The sequence below is a fragment of the Anolis sagrei genome, chromosome 5, assembly GCF_037176765.1.
Source record: "Anolis sagrei isolate rAnoSag1 chromosome 5, rAnoSag1.mat, whole genome shotgun sequence".
In the NCBI taxonomy this organism is placed as follows: Eukaryota; Metazoa; Chordata; class Lepidosauria; order Squamata; family Dactyloidae; genus Anolis; species Anolis sagrei.
Window position 1 is genome coordinate 155,167,008 of NC_090025.1, and position 16,700 is coordinate 155,183,707.

The 16,700-nt window shown below is 40.5% G+C and overlaps 2 protein-coding genes across 3 annotated transcripts in view; one reads left to right on the forward strand and one right to left on the reverse strand.

Moving 5' to 3' along the window:
- Positions 1-9,632, reverse strand: part of FGD6 (FYVE, RhoGEF and PH domain containing 6) — a 72,540-nt gene extending 62,908 nt beyond the window's left edge. The window contains exon 1 of the mRNA XM_060777302.2: positions 9,466-9,632. Within this exon, the coding sequence (XP_060633285.2) occupies positions 9,466-9,481 (16 nt within the window). The 5' untranslated portion in view covers positions 9,482-9,632. The remainder of the gene's footprint in view (positions 1-9,465) is intronic.
- Positions 9,633-9,836: 204 nt separating this feature from the next.
- Positions 9,837-16,700, forward strand: part of VEZT (vezatin, adherens junctions transmembrane protein) — a 36,028-nt gene continuing 29,164 nt past the window's right edge. For both annotated transcript variants that reach the window (XM_060777298.2, XM_060777299.2), the window contains exon 1: positions 9,837-10,004. In XM_060777298.2, the coding sequence (XP_060633281.2) occupies positions 9,969-10,004 (36 nt within the window). In that variant the 5' untranslated portion in view covers positions 9,837-9,968. The remainder of the gene's footprint in view (positions 10,005-16,700) is intronic.

Genomic DNA, 16,700 nt, shown 5'->3' on the forward strand with positions numbered 1-16,700 from the left:
AAGTAACTGGTGCATCCTTTTTTGCAATAAATGTGCATGTTACACTAATATCTCATCAACAGTGATGGATTTTAGCATATGCAAAATATGCTAAAATATTTGGACACAAAAACCAACAAGCAAACGGGTTTTCCAACATTTCCACCTTGATATTCCTCTCAACTCCCCTAAATCTTTGGATCTGGTAGATTACTTAAATGTGCGTTCTAAGTCTTGTTATATAAGCAATGCAATAGGCAGAAATAGTAATAACACTGCAGCAATATTACAAAATGAGGTGTTGAGATGCTATACTGGTTCTGCAGCAATGTTGACTTTGAGAAACAAAGCCCTTGTAGCTTCTCACATCACAAAGGATTTTGAAATGATTTGTATCTCTAGTAAAGATTAAAACAGGGGAAGTGTTCAGCCATTAAACAGATTTACACAACGGCATTACATATAAAGGTGGAATACATTTGGTACTCTGAATATATTTCTACTACAACTTCCATAATGTCTTTCCACTGGCCAAACCAGGAGAGTCTTCTTGACGTGGAAATTCAAAGCTTCTGGAAAGTCGTAAAGTTTCATCCTTGATGTCTAGGATTGGTAAGCACAGTGAATGCATTCAGACATAAAGATGTCTGCATTTCCACACCCTTTCATGTCATTGTTTACATCTTTAATGTCACCACCTGAACTATTTTCAGACACCTCCTTCCCTTCTTCTATTTTCATCTAAAGACTGAACATCAAATGTTCTTATTCCCCTGTCTTAGACCCCAAAAGTTAAGGTATACATTACTGAAGGTTAGTCAAGTTATTTTGACACCTCAATCAGAAAAATCCCACAAGCAGCTTTCCATTATTTGGCAGTAAAAAAAAAGATACAGTAACACAATCGTTTGAAACTATTACCTCTCTACCCACAACATCTCCAATTTTGGTCTTGCATGTTGCCCCTTACTCTAGTTCAGTGGGTCCCAACCTTTGGTCCTCCTGTTGGGATTTCTGGGGTCTCCCAGAAATCCCAGCCAGTTTACCAGCTGTTAGGAACTGTGGGAGCTGAAGTCCAAAACACCTTGAAGAGCAAAGGTTGGGAACCACTGCTCTAGCTAATAGTAGATCTGCCCCCCTTTCCACCTCATTGTATTTTCCTGTTTCCAGGCATTGGTATAATGGTTGGTGTTTATGTAAACCCTTTGGGAAAACTCTCTCCTTGTCAAAAATGACTCTTACCTTGAATTGTCAGTACATGTACATTAATACTTCTTGTTATGAGGTATATTGTTTTCATCTGCCACTCAAGATGTTATCTAGTTTTATCCAACTGACTGCATGTGGAAGAGCCAAAGGCTTTATGAGTATAAATTTTAATTTTACGTCCTAAGCTAGAGTAGAACTTCTAGGAGAATAGTTCATGACCCTTTGGCATTTAGATTCATGTACTTATTTCACACATTAATTTAATAACTTAATTCTGACATAAAGTGAATTCTAAAATCAGAACCTGAGAAATTCTTTAAATTTCACAATTTTGTTGGCAAATTTTCAACTTTGTTAATAACTTAGTTAATTCATTAGTTTTTAATCACGTCTTTGGCTGTTTTGGGCTTTGGCTTCCATCAACCCAATAGCATCGCCCACAGTGTGGATCTGTAGGAATTGTGATCCAAAACATCTGGAGGACATTTGGTTGGGAAAGAATAGCTGTAAGTATTCAGTTTTGTTATTTTTGTTGCTTTCTTATACCTTTTATTTATTTATCCCCTTTAGCTCTAAAACTAATCCAAAAAGCATCTGGTCCACATAATTTATCTATCACTTTTAGCTGAGTTAAGATTGCTAAACTAGGTTGTCCTTGCAGGCTTCTGACTAGGAACAATGGTTCCCTGATCCCTTGCTCCACCCCAAAATCTAAGTTAGCAGCTTTGTACAAACATGGGCATTTCTTATTTTAAGACAAAGGTTTGCTTTGGCTTTTAAAATGGAAAAAGATCACTGGTGTTGTTAAGTTCAATTGCCTAACAACCATGGCTATCCCCTGGTATTTACATAAATTACTTAACAATTGACTTAACATAGGTAATCTTCACAAAGGTGAGGAGCATTCAGATTTCTGGAATCAGGTTTACTTTTCCATCCTAAAACCACAAAGATCTTTAGAACAGGGGTCAGTTTCAAAGTACTGACTTGGAAAGGCAGATCTATACCAGACATTAAGAATCAGGGGGCATCTAACCATATGGCTCAAACATTATTTTATTATCTGTTCTAGTTGTACTCTTACAAAGAAATCCACTTCTTGGCCATACCACACCTCAAGTTTCCTTCATTTCACCAGCCAAAATTAAAGGGTTCCTGCTTTCCAGAAAGGAACTGGGGATGAAACATCTTTTGGAGAGACACTTTCCACAGAACCAATATTCTGTACATAGTTTAGCTTATTCACAGTTTCACTGTTTGTTTGCCCAAATAAAAAGAACATTATCTATGGTTTCACATATCCACACAGAACTTAGGTACATATCCATGTAGATATGAGGGTCATACTATATATTGCTTCTTACTCAGAAACCAACCAATATATACCTCCTATACCTTCTGTCACACTTGGCAACATTTGTTTAGAAGGAGTTGCCTTTGAGGCTGAGAGAACACAACTAGCCTAAGGCCATCCAAAGGCTTCCATGGCTGAGTGGAGATCTGAATCCTGGATGCCAGAGTTGTACCCCAGACCACTACACTAACCTGAAGCAGAGAGTGTTTGAGGATCGGGACATCTGTAGGGATACCAAGGTGCTTGTTTATAAAGCTATTGTCCTCTCAACCCTGCTATATGCCTGCAAAATGTGGACTGTCTAGAGACATCACACTCAATTCCTGGAATGATTCCATCAGTGTTGACTCCAAAAAATCTCTTGGGAAGACAAGTGGACAAATATCAGCGTGCTGTAAGAAGCAAAGACCACCAGCACTGAAGCGATGCTCCTACACCATCAACTCTGCTGGACTGACCAGGTTGTTCGAATGCCCGCCCACCGTCTCCCAAAGCAGTTACTCTACTCTGAACTCAAGAATGGAAAACAGAATGTTGGTAGACAGGAAAAGAGATTTAAAGATGGGCTTACAGCTAACCTTAAAAACTGTGGCATAGACACTAATAACAGGGAAGCCCTGGCCCTTGAGTGCTCTAGCTGGAGGTCAGCTGTGACCAGCAGTGCAGTGGAATTGGAAAAGGCACGAATGGAAAATGATGCCCTCACTGTGGAAAAACATGTCGTTCCAAAATAGTGCTCCACAGTCACCTATGTATCCACCGCCAAGACACTACACTTGGAAGGCCATCATATTCGGCCTTTCAGCCCATTTTAAAGTCAAAATGCTATGACAGGTCTGTAGTGCAAAGTCCATCTGCCTGATGGCCTGTGTACAATGTAACTGTCGAAGTAACTAAAATATAATCACACCTCTAAAGAAGACAAGTTGTCTTATTCCTCATTACATTGCAAGTCCAATGCAACTAAGTTACACCTTGAATATTTTCAAGCTCTACTTTTACGTTTATAGTCCTGCTGTTCCTCACCCTTCTCTAATTCCAGGAAATCCAAAATCTTTGCTGTGTGCTGCAAAGACCTACTGACAGTTTACAAAGGCCAGAGCTCAGTCAGATAGTAAAGCTGTCTGTCACCAAAAGGAGAACTGATAAGGACACCCACTCCAGCTCGACTTCTGTTGCAGATCCAATCGCAACTTCACAAGGACAAAGACTGCAATAGGTCAATGGAAAATCAGGGTCAGGTCTGGGCATGGATTCAAATTCCAAATGGCCATATGCCTTGGTGGACCACTTCACATGTCACCCAAAGGATTATAGTTGCTGCTTTACTCTGTGGCTGTTCCCAACCAGCTCTGGAGATATACTGTGCAATCACAAAACATAGCAACACTCAACTATCAAGGCCAGAAAAGTGATAGCAAATGCAGGACTCTGCTCCAACAGACCAACATGGCAATTCCTTTGCAAATGATTCATATGCTCTAAAAATGGTGCCATAGAAACAAATCACCAAGACTTCAACAACCATATCATTGTCAGTAGGCAACACTTTACCACATACAGAGAGAGAAACAGTTTCTAAGGGTCAATTTCATATAGATATTCCTCTGTCAGTTCTGTATATAATAAAATTTAACTGAATAACATGCTTATGTTTCAGAAGTCTGGCTCAAGTCTTACTGCCTGGCCTCAGGACAACTTCACAAAGAGACAATGGGTAGTACAGAAGAGTTTGCCTTCTCCGGAAATTTAAAATGCTCCAAAATCCAAAGCATTCTACATGGATGGTTGAGATAGTGAAATCTTTGCATTCTGATGGTTCAGTGTACACAAACTTTGCTTCGTTCCGAAAACTATTAAAATATTGTGTAGAAAATTACCTCCAGGCCTTGGGTATAGACCTGGCATGGGTAAACTTCAGCCCTCCAGGTGTTTTGGACTTCAGCTCCCACAATTCCTGGTGGGATTTTAGGAATTGTGGGAGTTGAAGTCCAAAACACCTGGAGAACCGAAGTTTGCCCATGTCTGGTATAGAGCATATATGAAATATGAAAAATTTCGGATAAGGGATACTCAGTCTGTATATGTATCTGCACATATGCACTCATAGTGCTTGGCTTATATAGCACATATAAATGCCTACAGTATGTCTACTCTAGGGTCCATCTTGTTCACTTACAAAGATAGATCAGATATAAACTATATGACAATACAATCTAAAGCAGTGTTTCTCAACCTGGGGGTTGGGACCCCTGGCGGGGGTCGGGAGGGGGTTTCAGAGGGGTCTCCAAAGACCATCAGAAAACGTATATTAATGATGGTCTAAGGAACCTCTGTGGCAGAGAAGGCTGAAGATCTCTCTGCCTGTCCTTCTCTTCCTTTTTGGAAACAGATGCCAACCCAGCAACTACAACTCCCAAATGTCAATGTAGAGTTTCCTCAAACTCCACCACTGTTCACATTTGGGCATATTGAGTATTTGTGCCAAAGAACATCAGAAAAAATAGTATTTTTTGTTAGTTCATGGGGGTTCTGTGTGGGAAGTTTGGTCCAATTCTATCGTTGATGGGGTTCAAAATGCTCTTTGATTGTAGGTGAACTATAAATCCCAGCAACTACAACTCCTAAATGTTAAGATCTATTTCCCCCAAACTCCACCAGTGTTCACATTTGGGTATATTGAGTATTCATGCCTAGTTTGGTCCAGATCCATCATTGTTTGACTCCCCAATGCTCTCTGGATGTAGGCAAACTACAACTCCAAAACTCAAGGTCAATGCCCACCAAAGCCTTCCAGTATTTTCTGTTGGTCATTGGAGTTCTGTGTGACAAGTTTGGTTCAATTCCATCATTGGTGAAGCTCAGAATGCTTTTTGATTGTAATTTAATTATAAATCCCAGAAACTACAACTCCCATCTGACAAAATCAATCCTCTCCGCAACCCCACCAGTATTCAAATTTGGGTGTATCAGGTATTTGTGCCAAATTTGGTCCAGTGAATGAAAATACATCCTGCATATCAGATATTTACATTACAATTCATAACAGTAGCAAAATTGCAGTTATGAAGTAGCAACGAAAATAATATTATGGTTGGGGGTCACCACAACACAAGGAACTGTATTAAGGGGTCGCAGCATTAGGAAGGCTGAGAAACAGTGATCTAAACCAAACAGTACTACAAAATAGCAATCGATTTTAAAAAACCAAAATATTAAAATCAGGTTATTTAGTGCATTGCTGGTAATTTAATACTCTGTATGTATTTTTCAGCCTGCCATATATTTTTCATTTTGATGCTGCTTTAGTGACCTCAGAGAACAAGGTAACACAGTCAAGGCTGTGCCTTATGTATGTTAGATCAGTTTCCACTGGCATAGCTTGCACATAAATTAACCAAAACTGTTCAGGTGGCATACAAAGACAGCACATTCTGTCCAGCAGGTTTTTCGTCAATGCTGCAAGCTTAGCCAACTGCATTTACATGGGAATCAGTTATCCAAGACCAAAGCAGCTTACTTCCAACTACGAAAGTTATTTTCAAGTTGGTTAGCTGTACTTCTGTAAAATGTTATGAAAACATTTAATCCAAATATGAATTTCAAGACAATTTTCAGTGTCTATTAAGTACAACTAAAGTCAAACTACCTTGAGTCCAAGGTTTGATGAATTCCCTTGTAAATACAGTCATGTGCATGGAGTGTAAAGTCAGGGCCCTTCCACACAGCCATATAACTCAGAATATTAAGACAAAAATCCAACAATATCTGCTTTGAATTGGGTTATCTGAGTCTACACTGCCACATATGTGGGATTTTATTCAGATGTGTGGAAGGGGCCTCAATGGAATTTAGTTTTGAGTTGACATGGGTATCAAAGCAGCCTTCAAAACAATTTTAAATGTTCTAATTGCCTATTTCAATACATAATTAAGACCTATGGAGAAAATATTCAGCATTTGCTATAGTACATTTCCATCAGCATTTTATAAATCTGAAACAGAGTTAACTTTGTTTTTCCTAACAGGGACCATGGCAAAATATAAATATATGTCAGAGCCCCCAGTGGTGCAGTGGGTTAAACCCCTGTGCCGGCAGGACTGAAGACCGACAGGTCGCAGGTTCGAATCCGGGGAGAGGCGGATGAGCTCCCTCTATCAGCTTCAGCTCCTCATACGGGGACATGAGAGAAGCCTCCCACAAGGATGATAAAAACATCAAATCATCCGGGCATCCCCTGGGCAACGTCCTTGCAGACGGTCAATTCTCTCACACCAGAAGCAACTTGCAGTTTCTGCAGTTTTTCGCTCTTGACACAAAAAAAGCAAGCAGCATGACAGAAAGCATGTCACAGCAACAACAACAAAAAGTCCCCACATAGGTTCATAGTGAAAAATCTTTTGTATTGATCATCAACGCCTGAACTAGATTTCATTAAATATGAGGCTGCAACTGCAAATGTTCACAACAGAATCAAGCCAAAACAAGAACCAGTCTTTTACAGAATATGCTGTTGACCACCTAAAAGAAAAGGGTCAAGCCTGAATTCTCCCAAGGATCCAAGAGGACGAAACTGAGATCATCGTACTTTGGTAATGACGAGAAATAACTCCTTAGGGAAAACACATAGTAAGATGGGAGGTCAGAGCCCCTGGTGGTGCAGCGGGTTAAACCACTGAGCTGCTGAACTTGAATCTGGGGAGCAGAGTGAGCTCCTGCTGTTAGCCCTAGCTTCTGCCAACCTAGCAGTTCAAACACATGCAAATGTGAGTACGAGGGTTGAATGAAAAGTAATGCCTCCACCTTCATAACACCTCAACAGATGGCAGTACTGGTATGCGGCAGGTACTGGCTTGTTCAGTAGACTCTCCTCTACAGTTCCATTATGGCAGGAAGCCATAGCATTGAATGGTTGTGTTGTTAAAATGTGAAGTATGGAACCCTGCGCGGATGGTCAGTCAATGAGACTTAAGCAACGTGCAGTCACTGAATTCTTCACAGCAGAAGGTGTCACCCCAAAGGAGATTCATCACAGAATGCAAACCATTTATGGTGATTTTGTTGATGTGAGTACTGTGCGTTGTTGGGCGAGTAAGATGTTGAGGTGACACCTTTTGCTGTCAATAATTCAATGATTGCACATTGCTTAAATCGCATTGATCGACCGTCTGCGCAGGGTTCCATACTTTACCCTTTAACAACACAACAATTCAAGCTTTTGAAGCTTCAAAGACTTTATTCAAAATAGTGGAACAACACTCATAATAGATTTATCTGGCGTATGAAAAACAAGAATCGCAGAAGACAAACTGGGAAAGATAAAAAGAAGACAAACATCTCGAAAACATCTTTCTTTGGAGGACAATGGGAAGCCACACACTCACTGCTGTTTCTCCCTATTTTCTTCACCCCCTTTTTTGCTTTCTTTTCTCTTCTTACCTCCTCCTCTTTCCATTCCCTCTCTTATCTCTCCACTCCCCCTCCCATCTATTTTCTCTCATCATCCTATTTCAATACCTCATTCACTTTTGTTGTAATTATCACTCATAACACAATAAAAATTTAATATATAAAAAACCCAACACAACCGTTCAATGCTAAGGCTTCCCACCAAAATTGAACTGTAGAGGAGAGTCTATTGAACAAGCCAGTACCTGCAGCATACCAGTACTTCTATCTGTTGACGAGTTACGAAGGTGGAGGCATTACTTTTCATTCAACCCCAGTAGATCAATAGGTGGGAAGGTAATGGCGCTCCATGCAGTCATGCTGGCCACATGACCTTGGAGGTGTCTACAGACAATGCTGGCTCTTCAGCTTAGAAATGGAGATGATTACCACCTCCCAGAGTCGGTCACGATGTAGACTAGATGGGAGGTCAGCAGGAAAGAGGAAGACCACATTCCAGGAGGATAGACTCAACCAAGGAAGCCGCATTGGTCCTGAGTCTGGAAAACCTGCACAGGCTGATAGATTTATTTTATTTATTTATTTATTTTGTTTATTTGGGGGTTCTTGACTTGGAGGACTTTCATTCATGGGGTCACTATTAATCAAGGTTGATTTGATAGCAGAGAGCAAAATTAACATAAAAAATACACCAAGACCAGCAACAGGCATCATCTTACCTATCTGTACACTAAACATAACCGAAATCTACATCAATTTGAATGAGTAGAGCCAAAAAAGTATACAGGTAGACGACAAAGGGAGCATCTACATCAGGCATGGGTAACTTGGTCCCTCCAGGTGTTTTGGACTCCAACTCCCACCATTCCTAACAGCCTCAGGCCCCTTCCTTTTCCCCCTCAGCCGCTTAAGCGGCTGAGGGGGAAAAGGAAGGGGCCTGAGGCTGTTAGGAATGATGGGAGTTGGAGTCCAAAACACCTGGAGGGCCCAAGTATACCCATGCCTGCTTTAAAGGGCACTTCCCTTCATTTCCTCAGATAAGATGGAAGAAAGGAAAGAGTGGGAGGTGGATTCCTGAAGCAGGAAAACGGGGGAGAGAGGGGAGTCCTTGTTTACTTCCAGCGATTAGCAAAACAGGCAAGGAATTTTACTGGATTCCAGGGGGGGAAAGCCTCTAAAAGGGTGTGAAAGGATCTTTAGCAAACTTAAAATAAGAGTTTTGGGGAAAGGTTTTTGCCAAACTACAATGCAGATGCACCCCAATTCATGGGAAAGCAGTTGCAGGTACTCAGAAGGTAAGAAAGGGATGGGAAAGGAAGACTGGGAGAAGGAAAGAGGAAGTTTAGACGGCGATTCAACCCACTCCTCCTTCTTTCCTTCCTGGAGTTGAAGAAAACACTCCAAAGAAGGGGAGGCAGAAGAGCTCTTTCCTCCTATTGTCTATCCAAACCCGGTCTGTATTTTCTCCCCAGCTCACATAGTTAAAGGAACTTTTCCTCCTCCAAGTAACTCACCGGAGGTGGTGCTCATGATGCCTGCCTCCAGCCCCGGAGACCCCGATTTTTAAGACATAGCGCGGAGTTTAAGCGAAGTCTGCACAGTCCCTCCGTGAGCCTCTTGCCGTCTAACATTCCCACCGGGAGAAGGGCGCTCCAATGCCTCAGCCTGCCTGCCTGGGCAATCCTGCAAAACAGCGCCCTCTACAGACCAAGTCCTGAACGCACCCTCTCTGCGAGGACGGAGCTGATTGGACGGCTTCGAGGCAGCGCTCCAATCAGCTCCCTCCCCGCTTGCAGAACAGCGTCCCCTATAGACCACGGGTTGAACACACCCTCTCCAATCAACTCAACCCACTTTCTCCCTCCCTTCCCTGCCGCCCCCGCAATGGCTCTTGGGAGGTGTAGTTCCCGCGCGCAGGCGTCCCAGGCCTGAGGGGGGCCTGATTAAGTAGTCGCGGCTCTGGTCGGACTCGGTTTCCCATCGTGCCTCGGGAGAGCGGCGCGGATGGCGGAGAAGGATGACACCGGAGTTTGACGACGAAGTGGTGTTTGAGGTGGGCGAAGGAAGGGGCTTTTGGGGCTCTCCATGGCGGCCTCGGGAGAAGGAAGGGGCGGCGGGGAAGGTTGAGCCGCCTCTCCCGGGCGGGGAAGAGAAGGGAAGGGCCTGCTCGCAGCCCCAGGGAGGCGGGAAGAGACAAAAGGCCGGGAGGACGGGCCCCTCCGCCTCAGGAGCTCGCCCTCCTTGTGTGGGGGGGATCTTCGCAGGGTAGAAACTAGGCCTGGTCAAACTTGGGCCCTCCAGGTGTTTTGGACTTCAACTCCCATCATTCCTAACAGCCTCAGGCCCTTTCCTTTTTCCCCTCAGCCGTAAGCGGCTGAGGGGGAAAAGGAAAGGGCCTGAGGCTGTTAGGAATGATGGGAGTTGAAGTCCAAAACACCTGGAGGGCCCAAGTTGGCCCATGCCTGGTATAAATAAACATTATCATCATAATATACATAAGCATGGTGTACCTATGTATACATTGAGCCATCAGCATCAGCAGGTTTTGGAATAACAGATAAGGGATACTAAACATCTTTTCCTAAGCGTACGCACATGAAGTTGAAGCATTCTGCTTTCTGCAAATCTTCTATATCAATAAAAATGTAATGTTCGTTTGTGGGGTTAACGTAACTCAAAAACCACTGGACAAATTGACACCAAATTTGGATACAAGACACCTCTCAGGCCAACGAGTGACCATCACTCATAGTAACACTGAAAAACACAGCAGAAGGGATTTAAAAAACCAAGAATTACATTACAACGGATGCGCAAAACTACATATATAGGCAAACACATATATATACACACACAAAACACATACACAGAAAAGGAAGGAAGAATGAGGGCGAGAAGGAGGGGAGAGAAAGAAGGAAAGAAAAAAGGGTAGAGAAGGAAGGAGAGAAAGAAGGAAAGAGAGAAGGGTAGAGAAGGAAGGAAGTAGAGAAGGAGGGAGAGAAGAGAAGGAGGGAAGGAGAGAAAGAAGGGTAAAGAAGGAAATAAAAAAGTGAAAGAGGGAAGGAAGGATGGAACCAAAGTGCAAAGGAAGCAAGAAAAGAAGCAGGTAGAGAAGGAAAGAAGAAGGGAAAGAAAAAGAGGGAAGGAAAGAGGGAGGGAAGGAAGGGTAGGAAAAAAAGAGAGAAAGAGGGAGGGAAGGTTGGCCACAGCAAAGCGTGGTGGGTACAGCTAGTATATATATTTATATATAAATGTAATGTTCGTTTGTGGGATTAACATAATTCAAAAACCACTGGACAAATTGACACCAAATTTGGACACAATACACCTAACAATCCAACGAGTGTCCATCACCCCTAAACACGCATACACACATAAAACCCTAGTGGAACAGACTTAACCCCCCCCCCCCAAATACACCATATATACATATACACATGCAGTCATATATTTATATACATGCACACATACATATATACATATACATATACATGCAAATATGCATATAGACAAGCACACACATATACACAATATGCATGTACACATATAAACACACTAATACACAAATATATACACATATATACACACACATATACACCCACAAACACACATATATGCACAGATATACACACACACACAAAACACAAATATATACACACAAAACACATATACACAGACTGGGCCACAGCAACGTATGGCAGGGGTCGTCTAGTCATATATATATAAATGTAGTGTTCGCTTGTGGGATTAAAATAACTCAAAGACCACTGGACAAATTGACGTGAAATTTGGCCACTACACCCCTAACATACCCAAAGAAGTGACCATCACTCATAAAACCCTGCCAAAAAACAAAGGAAAGGACTTTAAAACCCCAAAAAGCTAAATGATAATACAGTGCATACGCGAAAATGACAGCTCCCAGCATCCCCTAGCCCAGGCCCTTTAGGTGAGGAGGAGGCTCCAAATACACTGCTTCCAAGCTGCAAGCTTGCTTCTCCTTGGAATTCTTTGAAAGCATCCCAGTCAGTACATATTTCCAATTTCCTATTCCTGGACTGGAATCCCTAGTCATCCTCCTGATAGATAAGATAGATTAGACAGAGATAGATAATAGATAGATAGATGGACCAGGAGGACTGCTGGGAGTTGCAGTCCAAGAATAGATAGAGAAGGAATTAAGAAGAGAAAGTAAAAGGGAAAGAAAAAGGGAGAAGAAGGAAGGAAAGAGGTAGAGAAGGAAGGAGATAAGGAAAGAAAAAAAGGGAAGGAAGGAAGGAAGGAGAGAAAGAAGGAGAGATAGGAAGAGTGGCCACAGCAACGCATGGAGGGTACAGCTAGTGTGTGTGTGTGTGTGTGTATGGACACAATACACTTCTCAGGCCAATGAGAGACCATCACTCACAAAACATTGAAAAACACAGAGGAAGGGACACGTGGCCAGCATGACTGCATGGAACACCATTACTTTCCTGCCAGAGCAGTACTATTGATCTACTCATATTTGCATGTTTTCAAACTGTTAGGTTGGCAGAAGCTGGGGTGCTCACGCTTCTCCTCCGATTTGAACCTATGACCTTTAGATCAGCAAGTTCAGCAGCTCAGCGGTTTAACCTACTGTGCAAACAGGAATACAATATAATAATATATTATAATAATAATGTAACATAAGAAAGAGAAGAAGAAGAAGACTTTATTTGTAACTCGCCCGAAGTTTGCCACAAAAGTGGCAAACATTTTGGCCATACAGTCCAGAAATCACACAATACTCCAGTGATTCCGGCTGTGAAAGCCTTTGACAATACAAGATAGGTTTTGTAGGTTTGTTCTTAAGTTGAATTTGTATGCAAGTCAAAACAAGTGCTTTTTTATGTGGATTGTGTGATTTTAATTGATTTTGAAGTTCAAAACACCTGGAGGGCCAAAGTTTGCCCATGCCTGTTTTAACCTGTGGAAACGACTGTATTAATTGAACCAGTGACTGACAATTTTCCTATCCCCATGCAATTTGGAAACTGCAATGGGAGGACAGATAGGGCAGATCTATATCTCATGGAAGTTTTCATAGAATTGTTGAATTTTTGCCATTACCATTGCTCAAACTCCTTTTTGAGACATGTTTTTTTTATAAATATCTTTATTCAGTTTTCCAATATTAAAAAGACAAGAAAACAAACGTGTTGACTACCATAAAGGTAGGTACATACATAAGACAAACAATACATACAGTACATACAGTACGATACTGACCATACAAACATACACTACCACAATACCAACAATAAATAAAGACAACTAGTTAAAAGAATTGACTTCCGACTATATTTCCCCTCGGTCTTCCTATGTTATTGCTATCGGGTACCCCTAATTGCCTCTTTGTTTGAGGTTGGGGTTTCCTTGTCTTTTTGACCCTGGGTTTATTTTCCATATCCGTCTAGTCTCCACCTTTTAAACCTAGAGCAGTTTTCTTTTACTTTTCTTCCTCTTTCCTTTTCTCATAGTCTACTAAAGGGTTCCAGTCAGTTTTCTTTATCGGTTTTCCTGAGCTTTTTTTCAGATAATATGTTAATGAGTCCATATCTTTTATGTCATTGAGCTTGTCAAGCCATTGTTCAATTGAAGGTTTCTGTTCTTGCTTCCAGAGTTTAGCGAATGTGATTCTTGCCGCTGTTATCATGTAGGTGAATATCACATCCTCATTTCTTTCTAAACTCAAATATTTTTCCGTGAGTCCTAATAGGAAAATCTCCGGCTTGAGGGGGATGTCTTTTTTAAGGATTTTCTTTTTGAGACATGTTTATATCTTCATTTTCAGTGTAATAGCTAATGGTCCAGCGGAATTGAAAGTAAAATATGGGTCTTCAGTTTCATATAGTTGTCTTACAAAAGACTCTCTTTGGCTTAACAGGTTTCCTTACTGCAACTACAGCATCTTTTCTATTTTGTAATTTATTCATGAAGCATATGCCATTAGAAACACTGCTTGTGAACACTTAGTAGTGCTTTTCTTGAAACATGTGATAGCTAACAGAAGCATTGTGCATGAAATTAACAAGATTCAAATACTAGGATATTATCAGTTCATAAAAATATCATTTCCTTTTTGCTTTATTTGTATTTGTTAATACTCACCTTTCATAATGTGTGTCAGTGTGCTTTTTAGAAATAGTTATAGGACTTTAAATTCCAAGATCAATTTTACTGAAAGAGCACTACTAATCTCCATTAGGAGGAAATACAATTTAAATCACCTTTAAGAGCTTTATTGCTTCCTGTACCTCTCTTCATATTTGTGTCATCCAAAGTCATTCACAGAATTTATTTTTTCTCATGCTTCTTTGAAAGCCCTCTTAGGTTTAAAGTGTATTGCCTCTTACACAGTACATCAGCACTTCACACTTGCTAGAGTTGGGAGCAAAGGACCCCAGTAAAAGTGACAAACTATGAATAAAATTTGCTATTTGTTTTACCCGAGAGAACAACTCTAGAAATCTTTAGGTCCTCCAGTATGGCTCTGTGGCCAATTTCTGCTGGAAGTTAACCATAGAATTGAACTGGAGGACCTAGAGATGAGTCCTCTCTAGGAATCTCTAGATCCTCCAGTGTGACTAAGATCAATTTCTAAAGGAAATTGCACTAGAGGACCTAGAGATTCCTAGGAAGAACATTTAAATCAAATCCTTGAATACACAAATTCACCAAAGTCAAACTCGCAAATGTGAATGGACAATTGCAACAAGTTTGTTCAATTTCATTGAACAGTGGACAAGGCGAGAAACGTTTATGCATATCTCTTGTGTGATTTCTGCATGTCTGCTAGTAGGAATGTTAATAGATTTTTGGTGTGGTTATCTAATTCATATATCTTTACATTTTTCAAAAGGGGGGGGTTAGTCAGCCCTTTGTTTCTGAAATATTTGATATAATGTATCTCAAAGAATTTTGAAAAATTGCCACTGTGATGTCAAATACATCATGATCATTTATAATGAAAAAGAATGACTTTCTATAGTGGCAATAACTCATTAGGAATCATACTTGGTAAGAGTGTTTTTGGTTGCTGTCCAAATTGGAATTGCGAATTCCAAGTAAAGAAGTTGAAATTAAAGCTGATCAAATTAAATGGTCAAAATATATGTGTTGAATTAGATGCTGTTGGGCCAAAATCATGGAAATTTTTTAATGACCAAGTTTGTTTTCTTCTAAAAAAATGAATAACGGAGAATTAGGTGTGAGAGAAATAAAATCTCTTAGCATAATAGAAAAACTAGATAGGAAATTTAGGATACATACATCATGTATGTTTCCAATATCACTACTGCATCTGATATTTATGAGTAATTTGCTAAATGATAAACAGGATTAGATTATGATGAGCCAAGGGGATATGACTAAGACCTTTAAATACAGTTGCTTGGTAAGTCTCTGCAACAGACTTGCTATAATATTGATGTGCATTACTGTATTTCTTCTAAGCAGTCGCTTCCTAAAAGCCTTTAACAACCTTTCAGCTAATTCTTAGGTTCCTCCTATCATATGGTAACAGTAGGAAGTGCATCGCCTTTCTGAATTGCAACTGGCTGCTTCTGATGAGGATGCCAGGAAAATGCAAGCACGCAAAAGCACAGGTGCACTTTCTCTGTACAATACTTGTAATTTTCTGCTCCAGTCACCCTGGAGAGGCAAGTAGACCAAAATGGGGAGGTGGAAGAAACTCTTTCAGATGCACTGGCAGAGTATTTGAGAGCGAGGTGGAATCACATTTTCCAGGAGACAAGGATTGCATTGCCTGTAAGTTTTGTATTTTTGTGTGTGTATGAGTGTGAGGTAGAGATAGGCAAGCACAAATTTCAGATTAAACTTGCTTTTACTTCCAGTTGTTGAGCAAAATCATATCTACTTTTGGGAGTGTGTAGAAATAAAATGTGTGTATGTACATAAGGAGACAAGAGGGAATTAAAGAACATTTATTAAGGTTGTTGAGAGTATTGACTTTAGTTTGTGTTCTGCCTTCTGATTAACTGTCATTAGCATTCATATGGCTTTGAAGAAGGATATTAGTGCTTTTCAGCCAGTTTATATAGTTAAGAATGAATAAAAGGTTAGATCCACAGGAGATACAATAGGGTGGGAGAGGGAGGAAACTTGAGAGACCTACAGAGAAAAGCTTAGTCATTTCCTTTGTAATGCATCAGCAGAATTTACCTGGGTGTGGCTTTGATTTTAACAGCTGTGGTAATAAATTGGGTAATTACTTGCAATTGTATCCTAATGTCAATTTCATTTATTAAAATAGGTAAACTGAGGGGTCATGCTACATCATAAAATCAATATATTAAGTAGTGCTAGATATGGATAATGTGGAAATAGAAAATCAACACATTAAAACTGATTTTTAAAATGATTGTGTTTTCCTATAAGGACTTTTCTTTCTTACATTTACTATGAATTTTGCTACTTCTTGCTCTTCTGTATCATAGTTTGACTGTTTTTATTAAGACATATGATATTTCTATAGACAGTTACTTACTATAACATATTTTTAACCAGTGTAAAGTTGCAAACAAGAGAAGAGAGATGGGTCCAAGATAATTTATCTTGTTTTGGGGGAAGAGCAGGGGAGATATAAAATGAAACATCTTCATCACCCTTGTAGCACTTGTCCTGTTGATTGTGTGCAGTGATTAATGTCACTGCACACATAGTACCAACCCAAGTTAAACATAGACAGTGCAGTCAGAGGAAGAGG